The sequence below is a fragment of the Otolemur garnettii genome, unplaced genomic scaffold, assembly GCF_000181295.1.
Source record: "Otolemur garnettii isolate 467f Iridium unplaced genomic scaffold, OtoGar3 scaffold00006, whole genome shotgun sequence".
Lineage (NCBI taxonomy): Eukaryota > Metazoa > Chordata > Mammalia > Primates > Galagidae > Otolemur > Otolemur garnettii.
In genome coordinates this window covers 40,826,524-40,844,670 of record NW_003852401.1, presented here as the reverse complement: position 1 = coordinate 40,844,670, position 18,147 = coordinate 40,826,524, and the positions used below count along the sequence as shown (strand labels likewise).

The window sequence follows — 18,147 nt, the reverse complement described above, 5'->3', positions numbered from 1 at the left end:
AGTTTTCTTTATTTTTATTTTAGGTTAACTCGAAAATTTGAAAGCCAATAAAGAATGTATTTTTTAAGAGTTCTATTTTCTTTTTTTAAAGAGTTATTTGTTTTTTAACAATTCCGTTTTCTAAGACTGTAGACAAATATAGCTATCTAGTAAGAACATTTTCTTTTTCATGGTGCTATTAAATACTTTTATCACAGGGCCAGGAAATAAGCAAGGATTGCACCTTTCTTTCTCCTGTCATTATCCCTGTACACTTAAAGGAGCAGGTTCCCGGCTTCAATGTCGAATGAATTCCACTTACACAACGGCAGTTCCAGATGTTGGCGTATGTTAGTTGGTTTTGTATTTAGATCGTGACTTTCTCAGGGAGTTACCTGGTTTTCTTAGATTTTCTGGGTGAGATTTTGGTTTCCTATTGTAAAAAGTTATCATTGATACTTTGACTTCTTACTGAGTCTTCCTGATACATGAAATTTATTTTAATTTTGCTTCTGGAATATACAATTCTTACTGGACTGATTGTTTTTTAAACTTACACCAGTATGTTATCCCGGATTTTTTTTCCACTGGGTCCTTTGTTGAATTGCAGCGCTTTGCTCATTGTAGTTTTTCCTCCTTTGGGTTTTCATCCTCATTTTGCTGTAGAACATCTTCAAAGAATTTCTTCAGAAAGGTACATGAGAGAGAAATGGTCTCAGTTTTTGAATAGTTGAGTATGTCTATTCCCCTCACGATGTGTTGCGTTTGTCTAGATAAATAGGCTTTCCTGGGACTCCTCTGGGATTTATTTATCCAGATCTTTCTAGCTGCATTTCTCCTCTCCCCTCCCCCGCCCCAAATACCTGGCAATCCTTGGTGGTCTGTACATATTTTAAAGTAAAGGATTAGCTTTATTTTAGGTGGCTGATGTAGGAGTCTTGTGTTTCTGGATAACAGTCATTTACCTCAAAGCCTTTTTCATTAGAGGGTGTCTTCCTAGGAGCTTTTTCAGACTGCCTGATCCCAGTCACCAGAATGAACAAAGAAGGGATATTCAGAGAGAAGGATTAGCTTTCCTTGTAGAGTCATTCATTTTTTGAAAGACAGTCTCTGTCTTATTGCCGTTGGGATCCAGTCTATCTGTTGTTTGCTAGGGTGAGGGAGGGAGGGATGGATTCGGGGCGGGCTGCCTTGATTTGATATACATTCTTAATCTCCGTTTCCAGCCCCACGTCTCATGCCCTCTTTCTGGCCGCTTGCCTCCTCTGTGTTCTACATCAGGACCTTCAACACACGTCTTTGGGATTTTTGTTCCCCCACTTCCTTCCCTAGGAAAGGAAGTGCATTAGCTTTCAGTTTCCATTTTCCAAAAATGTGTTTAAGTCACTTGAATGCTCCTGGGCCACTCTTTCATTCTTCTAACTGTTATAGCTAACTTCTATCTTCTAACTGTTACACTTTCTCTCTTTTGGTATTTCTTGTGAATGGGGTTTTAGAAGAAAAAAAAAGACAATTATGTTCTTAGTCCACCATCTCAAGGGGAAACATCTATTTTTTTTTAGTAAAAGTATAGAAATTTCCTAATCACGCTTATTTTTTTTTTTTTTTTTTTTTGAGACAGAGCCTCAAGCTGTTCCCCTGGGTAGAGTGCCATGGCATTACAGCTCACAGCAACCTCCAACTCCTGGGCTCAAGCGAGTCTCCTGCCTCTGCCTCCCAAGTAGCTGGGACCACAGGCGCCTGCCACAACGCCTGGCTATTTTTTGGTTGCAGCCGTCATTGTTGTTTGGTGGGTCCAGGCTGGGGATTCGAACCCACCACCTTAGGTGTACGTGGCTGGCGCCTTAGCCAGTTGAGCTATAGGCGCCGAGCCTAATCACGCTTATTTTTAAGTGCAAATTTAAAATTGTTAAGTGATAAAATTTACTGTAAAAAGTAGTCAGTGTACCTGGTAATAGGTACAGTTTATTCTACAGAATGTTTACCGGTGGTTCACAACTCTCATTGAGTAAGGAAGGTATTCAGATGTTTGATGTTAGTTAATTTGCCAGTAACATGTGAAAATACATCATTATACAGTTTTGACTACTGTGGTCTGGTACCAAGTGCCAAGCATTAAAAAATGAAGAACAATTTTGAGGATTTAGATTTTTAATACTGGCCAGGCGTGCTGGTTCATGCCTATAATCCTATCACTCTGGGAGGCCAAGGCAGGTGGATCTCCTGAGCTCAGGAGTTCAAGACCAGCCTGAGCAAGAGGGAGAGTCCATCACTATTAAAAATAGAAAAAGGAGCCAGGCATTGTGGCAGGTGCCTGTAGTCCCAGCTACTCAGGAGGCTGAGGCAAGAAGATCTCTCGAACTCAGGAGTTTGAGGTTGCTGTGAGCTATGACATCATGGCACTCTACTCAAGGTGACAGAGTGAGCCTGTGTCTCCAAAAATACATATATGTGTGTATATATATATATATATATATAGTGTGTGTGTGTATATATATATATATATATGTATAGTACTTTATTTGTAATAATTTCAAATTACCTTGCCACGACAGTTTGTTCTTTGAATACCAGAATGTGAAGAAGTGGTGGGAGGGCGCGGGAGAGGGTCACCTGCACTTAGCTTCATTCCTCCCAGGAGGAGGAAGCTGAAGCTCTGTCCCCCCTCATCTGATGTGTCGCTTTTCTCTAGGAAAATCAGAAAGTTAAGAAAGATCTTTTAGAAGCACAGACAAACATCGCTTTTCTTCAGAGTGAATTAGATGCTTTGAAAAGTGATTATGCTGATCAGAGTCTGAATTCTGAAAGGTAAGAAACTTTGTATTTTATTTTTTAGTTGGAGTGGAACGTTCATTAGATGATTATTCAGGCAGATGGAGCTTGGCTATGTAGTAAAAATGGGTTAGGTGTTAATTTTGCTAATATGTTTTTCCTTTCTGATTAATTACTTTTATAATACTTTCATTGTCAGATGTTCTAATGCTTTTCAGTTTTATTTTTTTTTTAGGCGAACAGATTAATTAATTATCGGCTGCTTGGAACAGCCAATAATTAAATGTCAAACAAATGTTAAACTGGGAGCTAGAAGAATATACATACAGTGCCTGCTAAAATGCTTTCTGGGTGGGAATCCTGGCCATAAAACTTAAGAAAGGGAAAAGTGGACCGGTTAGGCAAGTCATTTTATTTTTCTGGGTGTTAGTTTTGCACTGTGGTATTAATAACATAAGACCTAATGTGCTCACACACTCATATACACTCAGAGATGTGTATTTATATATAAAGGATACAGATGTGGATATTTATATAAGTACATGTAAATATAAATGTATAGATATTTGTATACATATGTAACCCCTAGGGCGTGTACCCTTGGGAAAAATATCTTACTCTTTATTTACAAGCTTTAATCAGAATTAAGGTTGTAATGGAAAACAGTGAAACATTTACTAAATACTTACTGTACAGATAGGTCTCTGAGCTAGCTCAGGAGCTCTGAGTGTAGAGTAGGCAAAAAAGAAAAGATGTGGTCTCTGCTATTTGAATTCTTCAGTTTAGTTCAGATAAAAAGCAAAAGAGATGATGGAGTAAAGCTGTAGTTCTCACCCTTCCTGATGCCGTGGCCCTTTAATACAGTTCCTCTGGGTTGCGACCCACAGGTTGAGAACTGCCGGAGTAAAGCATCGTAAGAGCAATCTCAGAAGCAATATCACTACCAGGGTCGTGGTTTGGGTTAATTGCTGTGTGATCACAGAAAAAGTTTTTAGTTTAGAAAAAATGCAGAACTTTATAAAAAGGAGATGGTAGAGGTGCACTCAGGTGGAGGGGTAGGTTTGTGCTGGTGGAAGGAGGAAGAGGCAGCAGGGATGCCGCCTCAGAGCCCGTGGCACTGGCCCTCTGCTAGGCTCTGTCCTCGGTACTAACTCATTCAATCCCTAGAGCACCCCATGGGATAGGGACTTTTGTTATGTCTATTGTGCAGATGGGAAAAGAGAGTCCCAGAGATGTGCCAGGCAAGGCAAGTACCAAAGCAGGGCAGGGACATAAGAAGGGTAAGTCTAGCATGGGGAATGGTGGTCAGGCCACTGGTTGGAAAGAAATATTTAGGACCGAAAATCAAAAAGATGAAAAAAACTAAAAACTCTTAAAGCTCATTTAAGGCTGTAGTGTAGGGGCCCAGAATTTGGGGCTAAAGAATGTAATGCTTATAGACAGTTAGGGAAATGTCTGCTTTATCATCTACAGAGCAAATGGGAAGGATATTGTAGACAAAACTCTTTAGCCTGAGAGTTTGGGGTGCCAGTGATGGTGTTTGTATACTAAGGGGGAATTGTAGGCTGGAGTTGAGTTGCAAGTGCTCAGAGTGTGTGTTTTGAGGAGGGCCCCAGGGCTTCTGTAATAAAGCAACAGAGGATGGCTGGGTGTTTCTAGTGAGCCTAGCAAGCGGGGTTCTGTGAGTGTCTCTGTGGCTTTGGGTAAGGCGAGGCGGGAGAGCAGGAGTAGGTTTGAGGTTGAGAGGGGGGAAGGAATCACAGGGAAGGAGAAAACAGATGGAATTGGAATTGCATAAGGCTTGGAATGAGCAGAGAATGTTCAGAGGATTGAGAGGGGCTGAGGAGAAGGGAGCTGGTCAGGGGTTCAGTCCCCATGGAGAACAGAGCCAGGTCAGCAGGGATGGGGATGGAAGAGCTGGCGGGTGCCCAGGTGCAACTGAGGAGGAGAAGCACCGGGTTTCCAGTGTCAGAGGTGGGGCAGATGCTGCCTGGGGAAGCCCAGTCTGTGAGTGTGTCTGCGGAGTTGCAAAAGGGGAGGAGGTGGCTGCGGCCACAGAGGCCTGGAGAGGATAGAAAATCGTGGCCAAGGACACTCGTCTTTGAAAAAGGCGGAAAAGGTTCTGGAGGGCGGGTCTAGGTAAGGCAGACCTTGGTATCTAATCCTCTTTCAAACATAAAATATAATTTTACAGAGACCTGGAAATAATCCGAGAGTACACAGAAGATCGAAATAGTCTTGAGAGGCAAATCGAAATACTCCAGTAAGTTCTCAAATCAAATACTTGTCACATTTACATTTTACTTATTCCCTGTTACTAAAACACACGCCGCCTAGAATGCGAGTGCCGTGTTCTTAAGACCGGGTTCGCAGGTCAGGGTGTGTTTCTGCCCAAGGCAGTGCCCTTGGTGTATGGCTTAGCTTTCTGCTGCTTCTAATCCCAAATAAATTATTCAAATGCGGGGAATAGAGGATAATTCTCCAAAGCTCCTGACAAGTCAGGGGATTTGTCCCACGTGTCTCTTTTGAACCTCTGTAGAGAAGAACAGCCTTGACCCCTTGGCTTTCTCTGAGCTCTATACCAAGTTTGTTGGGCTTCTCACCTTAACAAGGTCCATACAACTGGGCCTACGTAATCATTCCTTCTCAATTTATTGTGCTTGGCTATGGTATATTTTTTTTTAGGTTTTTTTTTTTTTCTCCTTAAGTGAAAGTATATTATACTTGCTCTGTTAGCTTCATAACTAAGTTGCAATAATTTCATCCTCCCAGGGTCTTGCCCGTAAACCTTCCCTTCTCCCTTCCCCTTTCTTTCTTTTCTAACCCCTGCAGTATTTTATTCTGCTTTTAGTTCTCCCAAATGAAGTAAAATTAGGTTTAACCAGTTTGTTTTAATTACCATTTTTAAATGCTTATTAAGTCTCACCCGTGGTGATGACAGAATTCCTCTATTATGATAATCCTTTGAGTTCATTCATTCATTAAACAGATTTTTAGCACCTTTCATAGGTCTCTGTCCTTTGGGGGCTAGTCTGGGGGAAGAAGACAGGAGCTGACCCATAATCATAGACATAAATATGAAATGCCAAGTGGGAGTGGTGCAGAGAGGTCATGTCTCCTGAGGGGAGCTTTGGCCTGTCTTAAAAGGTCAAGGAAGTGTTCCTAGAGGAAGTGAGGACTGAGCTGACATGTGAAGGATGAACTGGGCATCCGAGGGGAAGAGCAGTCACTCTGTGAGAGAGGGCCCTGTTATCATCCTCATTTTATCTGAAGGAGCAATGATGCTCTAACAGCATCAGATGGAAATAAGCACCCGAGTTAGGATTCTAACCCAGATCTGACTGTGGTTATCATCTGCCCCTTTACCTGGTACACGATGGTGCACCAGGCCTTGGGTAGGATGCCAGGGGCATGAGGGCTGATAGAACACATGGTGTCCGTTCCTGGCCCTGGGGAGTGTGGACTGGCTGGCTGAGTTCAGGCATTTAGAGAACAGAGTCCTGCCTCAAACCTGTCCAAACCAGGGAGCTGCCTGCAGGAGGAGTGCATTCCACACCATAGTTAATTCATTCTAAAATGCCCCTAGACCTTTAAAGAACAATTAAGTCATCAATTAAGTTGTTGCAGTTGGAATAGTGAACTGTGATCTCAGTTTATCACCTTTCAAGGGAAGTGGGAGAAAGTTGCAAAAGGTAATGTTATTCCACATTCTGAATGTTACAGCCTGAAAAGACTCCCCCCACTAACACATTCCTTGTACACCTCTTTGTCTGTTTCTTCACCCTGCAGAACGGCTAACCGGAAGCTTCATGACAGTAACGATGGCCTTAGGAGTGCCCTCGAAAACAGTTACAGCAAGTTCAACAGATCCTTGGTAGGCCATGTGATTTTATAATGTCTTTCGTTCTTTCTCGTGGTAGAGTATTTTAAAGGTGATGAAAATCATGTAATTTCTTAGAGAACGTCATGTAGATCCTCTTAATAATGAAAACCTCTTTCCTTCAAATAAAAAGAGGCCACGTTTTTCCAAATTAAAAAAATATGCTACTCCTCTGCAGGAATAAATGCCTTGCTGTTAACCAACTCTCTGGTAGATGTTCTAGGAAACTAGAGAAAGACATAAAATATGCAAGCCTTGCCCTGGGAGAGTTTGTAATGTAGGAAGTCAAGGCGTGCACAGATAAACAGCAATAATATAACAGAAAATGGAAAATCCCATGGAGGTAAAAATAAAACCTTGCCCAATGGAGAAGAAGGAATGGGTGCTGTGGCTAAAGGGGGAATTTAGACCCATTGAGTATTCTTCATGATAGGGAGATCACCAGAATGGGGCTTTGGATTTCCAGTCCTTCTACGGAAACAAGATAAGTCCCACTGGGAATTTTGAAGACTTTCCCCAGACTGCATTTGTCATAAAGCACCTTATCCCACTTTGGGGATCAGCGTCCAGTGCCATGTTTGGATGGGAAGAGTCCATCACTGAGCCAAAAGACAGTTCATGAGGAGGCAAATCCAAGGAAGTGGGTGTTGTAGCATCTCGGCAAATTGGGGAACCAGAATACTCATTTATGGAGTATGCAGTAGGCTCTAGAATTAAGAGAGGACGAAGAGAAGAGCGTCCTGTCGTCAGTTATCTTTCTTGCAGCTTTTCCCTGTGATTTTCATGCTCACATCTGCTCCTGTAGTAGGCTAAACTTTTAGTTACGTTAGAAGTTACATAGTATGCCACAGTTAAAAAAATAAAGTGTGTATGTATGTGTGTGTGAACACTCATGCACCTATGTATATATAAAATGATAAAATGTTTCCCCGAACTGACAAATAAATAACTTATATATTACAGCGCATAAATAATGTATCACCAGGGAATACAATTAGTAGAAGCAGTCCCAGATTCAATGGTCATTCTCTGCAAACTCTGGGCTATGACAGGTATGTTCCACCTGCTTGCTTTGTTTGACTTCTGGATCAAAGTTACCAGGAAAGTAAATTTTCTTAGTGGTGAACCAGAAGAATAGACTATATGTCGGTCACCAATTTCTATGGTCTTAAAGTTCTGAAATGCTAACCATGTAAAAATCGAAAGTAAAAATGTTTCAGGAAGGACAAAGGTATTTCCGTAAGGTGTTATGCCTTAGTTTTATGTTTGGTCACCATCACCTCATTCCTCACTTGTGTCTTGTTTCTTGGAGGGGGAATCTGTAAGAGATGTTTCGGGGAAACCAGCGGAATTGATGGCGTATGATGATGTAGTACCTGTGTAGAAGTTGTTGAGACGATTGCCAGGACCTGTAAATGTTGAATAGCTCAGCATAATGTTACGTAAGCTCGCTGCGGAAAAGGAAACTGTCAAGACAAATAGAAGTATGGCTAGTGGGTGCTTATAAACTACTGTATTCAAAGAGTCCGAGAGGCTCACCAACAGTTAGAATTTAGGCCTATTTTAGTCAAGTGAACTACGATAGTGGGCCTGTTACTACTTTAGACCTAGTAATAAATGCTGAAGGATCACATGTGTGTATATATACATGTGTTCAGTGTTGCTAGTTAATTTTGTAGTATGTCAAAATTTGAAGGTAAAAGTAAAGGCATGAACTCTCAAGGTTTTCACCTCTCCATTTCTTAGTGACTTTCTGAATCACGTTCGTCCCCCTTTCCATTTGGGTAGTTTTGGTAAAGAGAACAATGTAATACCTATACCTTGATGATAGCAAATGGTCCAGCTGCCATTCAGGAAAACCTGTATTGTCCAGGCTTATTGGTGACCACATCTAAGAAAATTCTATCTAGGTAGAAAATGTTTTTATTTTTCATGTAGTTGTTATATAATTTTTAATGGCTTATTGATAGGCAGTTGACTGTTACATCATGGAGGAATACAGCTTTTTTTAGTAATGTGTAGGTATGATGCCATTTTTCTTGGCTGGCATTTAAGATCCATTCTAACCAAATGGGGAGAATGGCATATAACTGAAAATCATTTCAGAAATTTGGCCAGGATTCATTTTGAAGACTAGACACCATAAAATTGTTCATTAGTAATGTACTAAAAGCTCCTTGACAAAGGTTCTAAGGAACAAGGTCATCACACCACTTGCCCCTCCAAGTGACAGGAACATAGCACTCAGGTGCCCAACTCAAGCTATTACCAGAGGCTGCTGTGGCATGGACCCATGTTCTTTCTAGAGAGAATTAATTTGATATTAGACTTTAACCTTTTTCTTCTTAATGCTAGTATAAAAGCTTAATAAAGGCATGTTATACATTTAATTTTATTGTTTGGGGGAGGTAGTCGATTTAATATGTACATTTTTATTTATAATCAAATTATGCTTTATTTAATTTATTTTTATTTTTTTATGCTTGATTTTAATGTATAAACTTGGCTTTGTGGTTTTTTGGTAAGAACTCTGACCAAAAATATAACTTGTTTCATATTTTTACATAGTTAATTACAATGCAAACATTCTTAGGGCAAGTAAAAATGGTTTACTTTGTAAAGGATATATATTTCAGTTAGTTTGAAAGTGTTTGATCTGTACCTATATTTTAATTTAAAGTCTAGACATTCATGGAAGTGATCCCTCAACTTGGGATTTCACTACTTTGCTTTTTATCAAAAAGACAAATAGGTCAAAAAGAATTCTGCCTAGTAATGAGTCTCCTATCATTGTACTTGCCTTTCCCATTTAGGTTTTCAGCATCTTCCCCTTCTTTATATGGAGACAGAGTCTCTATTTCCCTGGGTAGTGTGCAGTGGTGTTACCATCATAGCTCACTGCAACCTCAAACTCCTAGGCTCAAGCAAACCTCTTGTTTCAGCCTCCTGAGCAGCTGGGGCTATACGTGCATACCACTGCACCCAGCTAATTTTTCTATTTTTAATAGAGACAGAGTCTCACTCTTGCTCAGGCTGGTCTTAAACTCTTTGAGTTCAAGTGATCCTCCTGCTTTGGCCCCCCTGAGTGCTGGGATTACATCATGAGCCTCCTCATGGCCAGCATCCTTTTTTAGTGAGGTCTTATCCAGAAATGGACATATTATTCCCAACCTGGTTTGGCCACATTAAAGTAAAAAGGGTCCCATGTTCTATGTATAGTCCAGTCACACAACTTGGAATTTGCATTTAGGTCTTGGGCAGGCTAACTTTTTTTGCATCTGGAAGTAAAGAAGGTGATAGGAAAAACAGCTTAATTTATTAAATGTTCGATTTGAGGGTCTTTGTCTTAATTGATTGTTGTTACATAAAATGAACCCGTATGGCTTTGAACATTTTGTTTCTCCCGATGCTTAATCATGAAATATGTTGCGGTTATTGGCAAAAGTGAGAACGTCGGCATCCTTGGCTCCACGTAATAGCTTATGGTCTATTGCCTGTGTGTGTGTGTGTGTGTGTGTGTGTTTAACTATTGCCTGTGCATTTTTGAGCATTGCCACCACTCAGGTAAAGTGATCTCCTTTCTTACCAGGTCATCTCGCTCTTCCTATGTGGATGAGGACTGTGACTCCTTGGCCCTCTGTGATCCTATGCAGAGGATGAATTGTGAAGTTGACAGCCTGCCTGAGAGCTGCTTCGACAGTGGCTTGTCTACCCTGAGGGATTCCAATGAGTATGACTCGGAGGTGGAGTACAAGCTCCAGAGGGGATTTCAGAGGACACACAGGGCTCAGGAGAGCTTTGGAGGTGATGCTTCGGACACAGATGTAAGCCCCAGAAACCACTGCTCTCCCAGGCCTTATGTTTGATTGAAATATGTTACTGGATTTGCCCTTTTTCTTCATAGAAATCCAGCTTAAAGGTCATATATATGAAGCATACGCAGAAGAATATTTTTCTCCTCCACCCAGTTAGAGAGAAGTTCTCATAGATCGCCATTCAGGGCCACTCTTTCCATGACAGCATCAACCATAGATTCAGCTGCATATTTTTCTTCTTTTTCATCTGTAATTTACTCGTATGTGTATATGTATAATGAGGGACTTTGGTTTTTAAACTGCTGACTTTTTTTAAAAAATAGGTTCCTGATATAAGGGATGAAGAAACATACGGTTCGGAAGGTGTGGCTTCTGTCTTAGACTGGAAGCCCCAAGGCTTTGTTAGTGAAGGCAGCATTGTGAGTTCATCGAGAAAGCCCATCTCCGCACTTTCCCCCCAGGTAGGTGGTTTCTGAGACAGTCTTATTCATGAACACTGATGATTTTCTGCGCCATGTTACTGCCTTGATCACCCACTGCGGCTTTTTTCCCCAGACAGACCTAGAGGATGACAGCCATAAATCTTCCAGCTCGCAGAAGGCTTACAAGATTGTGCTTGCCGGGGACGCTGCAGTGGGGAAGTCTAGTTTCCTCATGCGACTTTGCAAGAATGAATTTCGAGGAAATACAAGCGCCACCCTGGGTATGGCTCCTCTGTTGTTAAAAGTGCAAAAATGACCCTTCTTGGCTTGGTGTTTTTTCCCTTGGGGTTATAGACGCAGATTAGACACAGATGCACACATCTCCCTCTTTTTCTTTCTCTCCGTGTGTACATACACGTTTATAGACATGTGCATGTTTGTGTCTCTCATTGACTGCGGAATGGTCCTTCTCTATTGTGGCTGAGGCTCAACTGTCGGAGAAGAAGACTGACAAAGTACAGAGCTGTCTGCTTAGCCAGTCGGATGAACTAGACCAAGTTTAGAACCTAAGGTGTCAGATTCAGCTAGTCAGCTTGTATTTCCTTAGTCCTCTAAGAGCTAAAGACAATTAAAGGTGCTAAGAATAAACATGAAAGCCAGCTAACTCCCAGCCTGCAGGGAATTTACATCCCAGTGGAGGGGAAGGCACAAAAAACAATGTAATAAATTGGAATTTGGGGAGAGGTAGAGTTTTACACAGGGTGACCAGGGGAAAGCCCTTTTGGTAAGATGTCATTTGATGTCTATAAAGTGACAAACAATATTGATGGCCCATTTGTCACTGTGTTCAGAATCAGAGCCAGATGTATGTTCCCTTCCCACCTTCACAATCGAACAATAGAATTAGTAGTTCCCTGATTTCCCAAATTTGCATATCAGCAGTAGGAGTTGAATATATGAAAATTATCATTTTTTTCTTCTACTTCTAAAGCGTTCTTACTATGATAACCAGAACTAGAACTGATTGATTGTGCTCTTCACAGTGGGTGTCTTTGTAAACTTAAGGTTTTCTGATGTATTCTTAAAGATAACTGTGGGTGGACATGTGGGTACGTACCTAAAGGAAGAGTCATCTCTTAGTGTGCTTACATTGCTAGAAATATTAATTTAATAAATTTAAAATTAGTTCTTAATTATTTATTATGAATAGGTTAAAAATTAATTAAGAAAATAGTTACAAATGATGGACAAAAGGAAACAGAGCCAGGAGAGAAGAAGATCAGGGAAGCCCCAAATCTCTTACAAAGCGACAGCCCACCAGCCTGACATTTTCAAGCAGACTGTCTGGCCAGAGTGTCTCCCCTCCCCAGCGCACTCAGCTCCAAAGTCTCTGAACACTGAACGGCCAGGCTCACACAGGTGGGACTGCTCTCTCCCAGGGAGTGAACAGCGGGGTGGTTAGATTTATGAGAAAAGGAGAAAGGCGCTAAAAACAACAGGAACACTTAGATCTCAGGGAGAGAAAAAGTCTCTCTGGGAGGTAAGGGGAAAGTGCCCCTCCCCTCTCATTTCTTGATGTGACCCTTGTGAGCACCCCCACTACTCACAAGACTTCCCAGAAACTTAATTACTCAACTTGAGATTCCTGTGCGCAGTCACATTGGTGTCATGCTCCTGTCCCAGGCTCTATTTAGGTTAAAATCAAAAACAACTTAGAGTGATAAAAATAAAAAAAATCAGTACAATTAAGATAGGTAAAATATAGTTTGATTAGAAAACACAAACCCAACACAAACTGTAACATAGGGTTTAGCCTCCCTCATTTAATATATGTCATAACAACAGAAGTAGCCCAGAGCAAGAGGCTGCCAGCAGGCCTCGCACTTGAAGGCCTCGCACCCTGACCCAGCTCTTTAAAAAAACTTACTCTTTATGTCTTGACTATTCATTTTCCTCATCTTCTCATCTCTGCCAGTCACTGGGAGAGAACGCAATAAATTTAGGGCTGGTCCCCAACAGTAACAAAGCTGAAAGTTCACTTCAATTTGATTCATAAAAAGACTAAAGTATTTGGTTTGGTTGGTGAAGACCATGGTGCATGTGTATATATATATGTGTGTGTGTGTGTGTGTGTGTGCACGCGTGCACCCACATTTATTTATACATACTAATACATTCACACACATCCCTTCATATACATACACACATACAGATACATATACCTACAGATACATACACACATAGACTCCTAACACATATATACACAAACACTTTCACACACATATACACACGCACATTCATACATGCCCAGTCATATACACATGTACACACACACGCAAATATGACTGACTTCATCTAATCATCTGAGAAAACTGAACATAGACCTTCTTCCTTTAAACGCTTCCCCAAGTCAGCCAACCTGCAGACGGTGCATCTGCACGCGCCTGTGTGGTCTAACTTAGAATTAGTATCTGAAGGTCAGGCTCCTTAAAGGCCATGTCCGTTCCTTTCTACCTCACTGAGCTTTGGCTTATTGGCTTTCCCCTCATCTAAACAGGGCTTGAAAGTAAAAAGCCAATGGAATTATTTCAGTCACGTTCCCATCCGCGTGTTCTTTTGCAGGAGTTGATTTCCAAATGAAAACCCTCATTGTAGATGGAGAGCGGACGGTCCTGCAGCTCTGGGACACGGCTGGTCAGGAGAGGCAAGTGCTTCGCATAGACGAGAATTGCAGGAGACTCGATGCTCTCTACACTCGTAATTCTATGATTGTGACATACTTTATCATTATACAGATAACTATAACTTTAAGAATGTTTGTTTTCCCACATTCTCTCCTCCCTTGTTATCTGTGGGTTGTGTGAGAACAGGGCCTTTAAGCTTCCTTTCAGCTGCTGTTTGCTTGGGACCAAGGGCATGCCCTTTCCTACATGAGAGGCGACATTCCCAAATGCACTGACAGTGTAAGGAGCCGCTTGGTTGTGGAATAATAAATGATGGTCAGCTCTCTTTGGTTCAAGGGCAGAGGCACCAAGACCTAATCTTGTGATGGTTCTTTATCTAACATAACATTGCCGATACGCAGAGCATAAAGCATAGGTTTTGATTTCGTCTAACTCTGTGGGGACAGCACCTATTCGACTGTTTAACAAATGAGTATGAGGTGCCTGCGTCTGTACCGGGCACTATTTAAAACGGTAGGATTCAGTGGAGCACAGACACAGATACCTGCCTGCATGGAGCTCCTATTCTTTAGCAGCCTGGGAGTTGCAACATGTCAATTGTGGTTGACCCGGCCCTATTTAAAATACTCACGTGGTCTTGCACTTGGTCTAGAGATCTGATGTGTGCTCTGAGGCATGCTTCTGCCCCGGGGAATCCTCGACCTCCACGTAGGCAAAGCTTCTGGCCTGCGGGCATTCTTCACTGTCCGTCCTTCCACCCACACACAACACTGCCTTCCCATCTCCCCAGAATGTTTCTCTCTAGCGTATACCTCCTTCTGGCCTCCTCTGCATCCCCCCGTGGAGGATCTTAGTAGTTTGTTGTTGAGATTGAAATTTTTAGAAATTACCCTCTCAACCTTGTCTGGGTTATGCTTTGGGGTGTGCAGACATTCTTGGGATTGTTTGATAGAGAAAACGAATGGCTTTTCTAAATCAGTCCCCCAGATTCTCATCCTGTTACCTTTCACTGGGTCCTTGGCAGCCTTGGTGGAGATGGCTGTGTCACAATAATGTGCTAGATTCTTCTCGATTGGGGCTGGTTTTAGAAGATGAGGGGGAAAATGAGCATAAAAGAGAAGAAGGATGAGGCAGCACAAAGTGACGAATTATTTTCTCTTTCCCAGATTCAGAAGCATCGCCAAGTCTTACTTCCGAAGAGCAGATGGCGTTTTGCTGCTGTATGACGTGACGTGTGAGAAAAGCTTCCTCAACGTTCGAGAATGGGTGGATATGATTGAGGTAAGACGTCAAGATGGAGAAAAAGGAACCGCACGCAGGAGTTCCAGGCCGTCTGGGAAAATGCTCTGGCTCTTTGCTGTCAGAGGGAACTTGATCAGAAACCACTGACACAGGGGCTTCTCCCGTCGGGCAGAATGGGAGGCTGGTGGCAGAATTGGCAGCACTGGCCCCTTCCTCAGGAGTTGGGCAAGTTTCCCCGAAGCCAAGGACACGATAGAAGGGAACTTCTGGGAATAAAGCTTCTGGGTTTTCGTACAGATAAAATCAAAACCCCATGTAAGCCAATCAAACGTAGGTGACCTTAGAAGCAGCAGCTCTTACGAACAAGGCGGTGGTGAGGTCTGGTGTGTAGTATGGTCAGCTGTGTGTGAGAAGCCCAGGGAAACGCCATCTGGGTGTGAGATGTGCTGAAGTCCATGTTCTGTGGCATCCGTCTTCTCAGCCTCTTTCTAGGTGTGGTTTGGGGGTTCTTTAGATGCGGCAGGGCACTCCTTGGGATTTTAGACATGTAGGGTAGAGTCTGTTCTTTCTTTGGTTAAATGGGATGGTGTCTTTCATCTGGAGACCTTTGATATCCTCTGGTTTCATAGTAACTAATTTTTATTTTATTTATTTATTTGTTTGTTTATTTGAGACAGAGTCTCACTTTGTCTCTCTTGGCATCACAGCTCACAGCAACTTCAGACTCTTGGGCCCAAGTGATTCTCTTGTCTCAACCTCCCAAGTAGCTGGGACTACAGGTTCTCGCCACAGCGCCCAGCTCTTTTTTTTTTTTTTTTAGAGATGATGTCTCGCTCTGGCTCAGGCTGGTCTGGAACCTGTGAGCTCAGGCAGCCTGGCCTCCCAGAGTGCTAGGATTACAGGCATGAGCCACCACATCCAGCTGGTAAATAATTTTTAAAAGTAGGAAATGACCTTGGCTACATTTAGCATGCTGTCAACATTTATTCATCCACATAACACTACCAAGCTATGGTCAGCATAGCCTATTGAAAAATAAACTAGTGGCTAATACAGCTTTTCAAGCAAGTGAGTGTATCATCTGTAACTTTATTATTTTTTATTTTTATTTTTATTTTTTTTTTTAAATCATAGCTGTGTACATTAATGCTATCATGGGGTACAGAGTGCTGTTTCTGTATACAATTTGAAATACTTCATCCAACTGGTTAACATAGCCCTCATGTCATTTTCTTAGTTATTGTATTAAGACATTTATATTCTACATTTAGAGGGATTCACATGTACCCTTATAGGATGAACCTGATTGGTGGGATCATCTATAACTTTAAATGGGCATCATTAAGTTACATTAGTGGCCGAACAGAGAACCAATTGCCGTCCGATCTCAAGTTAAACTTTGGGAAATGTTCTCTTTCTAACTAAAGAAGTAACATGAGAGACAACTGATTGCGATGGCCGTAGGCTTCCACAAGGATAACTAAGCTTTTTCTACTGGATTAGCATGACTTAAAATGATGACAGATGCAGTGAAAGCACGCTCACGTGTATGCACCATCTTTACCTTGCAGAATTTCCACATGTTCTGTTCATCTTTCTAACATCTGAGAAAGGAAGAAATGTCACTCTGATTTTTTTTATGAGAAACGAGAGGCGTGGAAAACACATGGCCCTTGCTTTTACTTATTAGTCATGTGAGGTAGAAGGGGAGCCCCTGTCAGATCTGCTGAGCCAACACCCAGTTGCTACTTCAATAAAATACCAAGTGAGCAGTAGGTTCCTAGAAGAAGCCTTGATGCCAAGCAAGGAATTCCCAGGGGCGGTCAGCGCACAGAGGACTGGTGGCTCCTCCTCAAGGGAACCAGTGGAGCTCCCAGGGATAAGTGATGAGTCCAGGGAAGAATGCATAATCATGGTGAAGGCACATACACCAGAATGTAGGATCGACCGGAAAACATTCTATGGTTGAAATGTGGACTTGGTCTTGACTTTGACTCTTTCAATTATACTGAAGAAAAGGAGGGTTGAAAGGCAAGGTCAGCAAGGTGAGATGGCTTGTAGGCAGGTGGCCCACGGCTGTGGCTTCCTGAGCACCTGCACGTGGTGAGGAACATGTTCAGCCATCAGCATTGCCTTGTCGTAGGGGCCAAGAAGGAAGAAACCTGCAGGCAAGGCGAACTCTTAAGTTCTTTGGTAGGGGAAATTAGCTACCATATGGTATTTGATTTTCACCTTAGGGGGAAAAAAGGCACAATGAAGCTTCTCTGTGGTTCACTATTGCTAATTTGAGGCAATCCTACAGGGACAATTCATAAATTAATTTAGAAGTACTTTGGTTTTATTTATTTTATTTCAAAGTATTAAGTGGGTACTAATGTTTTTGTTACACGGATACACTGTAGGAAGCAGATGTCAGGGTTTTCATCTGGACAGCGTTGATTATGACCAACAGGCAAGTTTTTAATCCCTTGCCCTCCCTGCATTCTGCCCCCTTTGTAGTTTCCAATGTGCTTTCATCTCTTTGCCCATATGTGCCCGTTGTTTAACTCTTGTTTATTAGGGAGAACATGGGGTGTTTGTTTTTCCATTCCTGAAATATTTTACTTAAAACAATGAACTTCAGTTTCATCCACATTACTACAAACGGCGTAACTTAATTCCTTTTTATGGCTGAGTAGTACTCCATGGTTTGTGTGTGTACACGTACACAAATACGAAAACATACAGAGGATATGGAAAAAAATGAATACATGTTTTAAGAAAGGAAAAAACTATTAAATTTGTGATGCTTGAAGTCACATTTGACCTCTGCAATTAAACATCGGTATATATTATTTACAATTTTAATACATGTTATATAACAAATACATATACACAAACACCTCATTTTCTTTAGCCATTCATGAATTGATGGGCACTTAGATTGATTCTGTATCTTTCCAGTTGTGAATTATGCTATGATAAATATTTGGGCACATGTATCTTTTTGATAAAATGACCCTTTTCCCTTTGGGTAGATACCCAGCACAGGGGTTGCTGGATTGAATAGGAGGTCTACTTTTAGTCCTTTTGAGAATCTCCATACTGTTTTCCATAGGAGTGCTACTAGTTCACAGTCCTACTAACAGGAATATAAGCATTCCTTTTTCACCACATCCATGCCGACATCTATTGCTTTTTGACTTTTTAATAATGGTTTCTTTTTTTTTGGAAAACAAACATCACATGTACTTTCTGATAAACTGGAACTAACTGATGGGTACGCAGGTGAATAGAGGGAAGTAAAAGTCATTGGGAATCAAGCTGGAGCCGGGGGAGGAGCAAAACCCAGCTCACGGGAACGATGAGCGCTG

At 41.7% G+C, this 18,147-nt stretch overlaps 1 protein-coding gene across 1 annotated transcript in view; it reads left to right on the top strand.

Annotated features, from left to right (window-relative positions):
- RASEF (RAS and EF-hand domain containing) overlaps positions 1–18,147 on the top strand; it is a 73,464-nt gene that overhangs the window by 43,135 nt on the left and 12,182 nt on the right. The window contains exons 6-14 of the mRNA XM_003782973.1: positions 2,672–2,787; positions 4,946–5,014; positions 6,541–6,625; positions 7,595–7,683; positions 10,221–10,455; positions 10,770–10,907; positions 11,002–11,149; positions 13,491–13,572; positions 14,719–14,833. Of these exons, the coding sequence (XP_003783021.1) occupies positions 2,672–2,787; positions 4,946–5,014; positions 6,541–6,625; positions 7,595–7,683; positions 10,221–10,455; positions 10,770–10,907; positions 11,002–11,149; positions 13,491–13,572; positions 14,719–14,833 (1,077 nt within the window). The remainder of the gene's footprint in view (positions 1–2,671; positions 2,788–4,945; positions 5,015–6,540; positions 6,626–7,594; positions 7,684–10,220; positions 10,456–10,769; positions 10,908–11,001; positions 11,150–13,490; positions 13,573–14,718; positions 14,834–18,147) is intronic.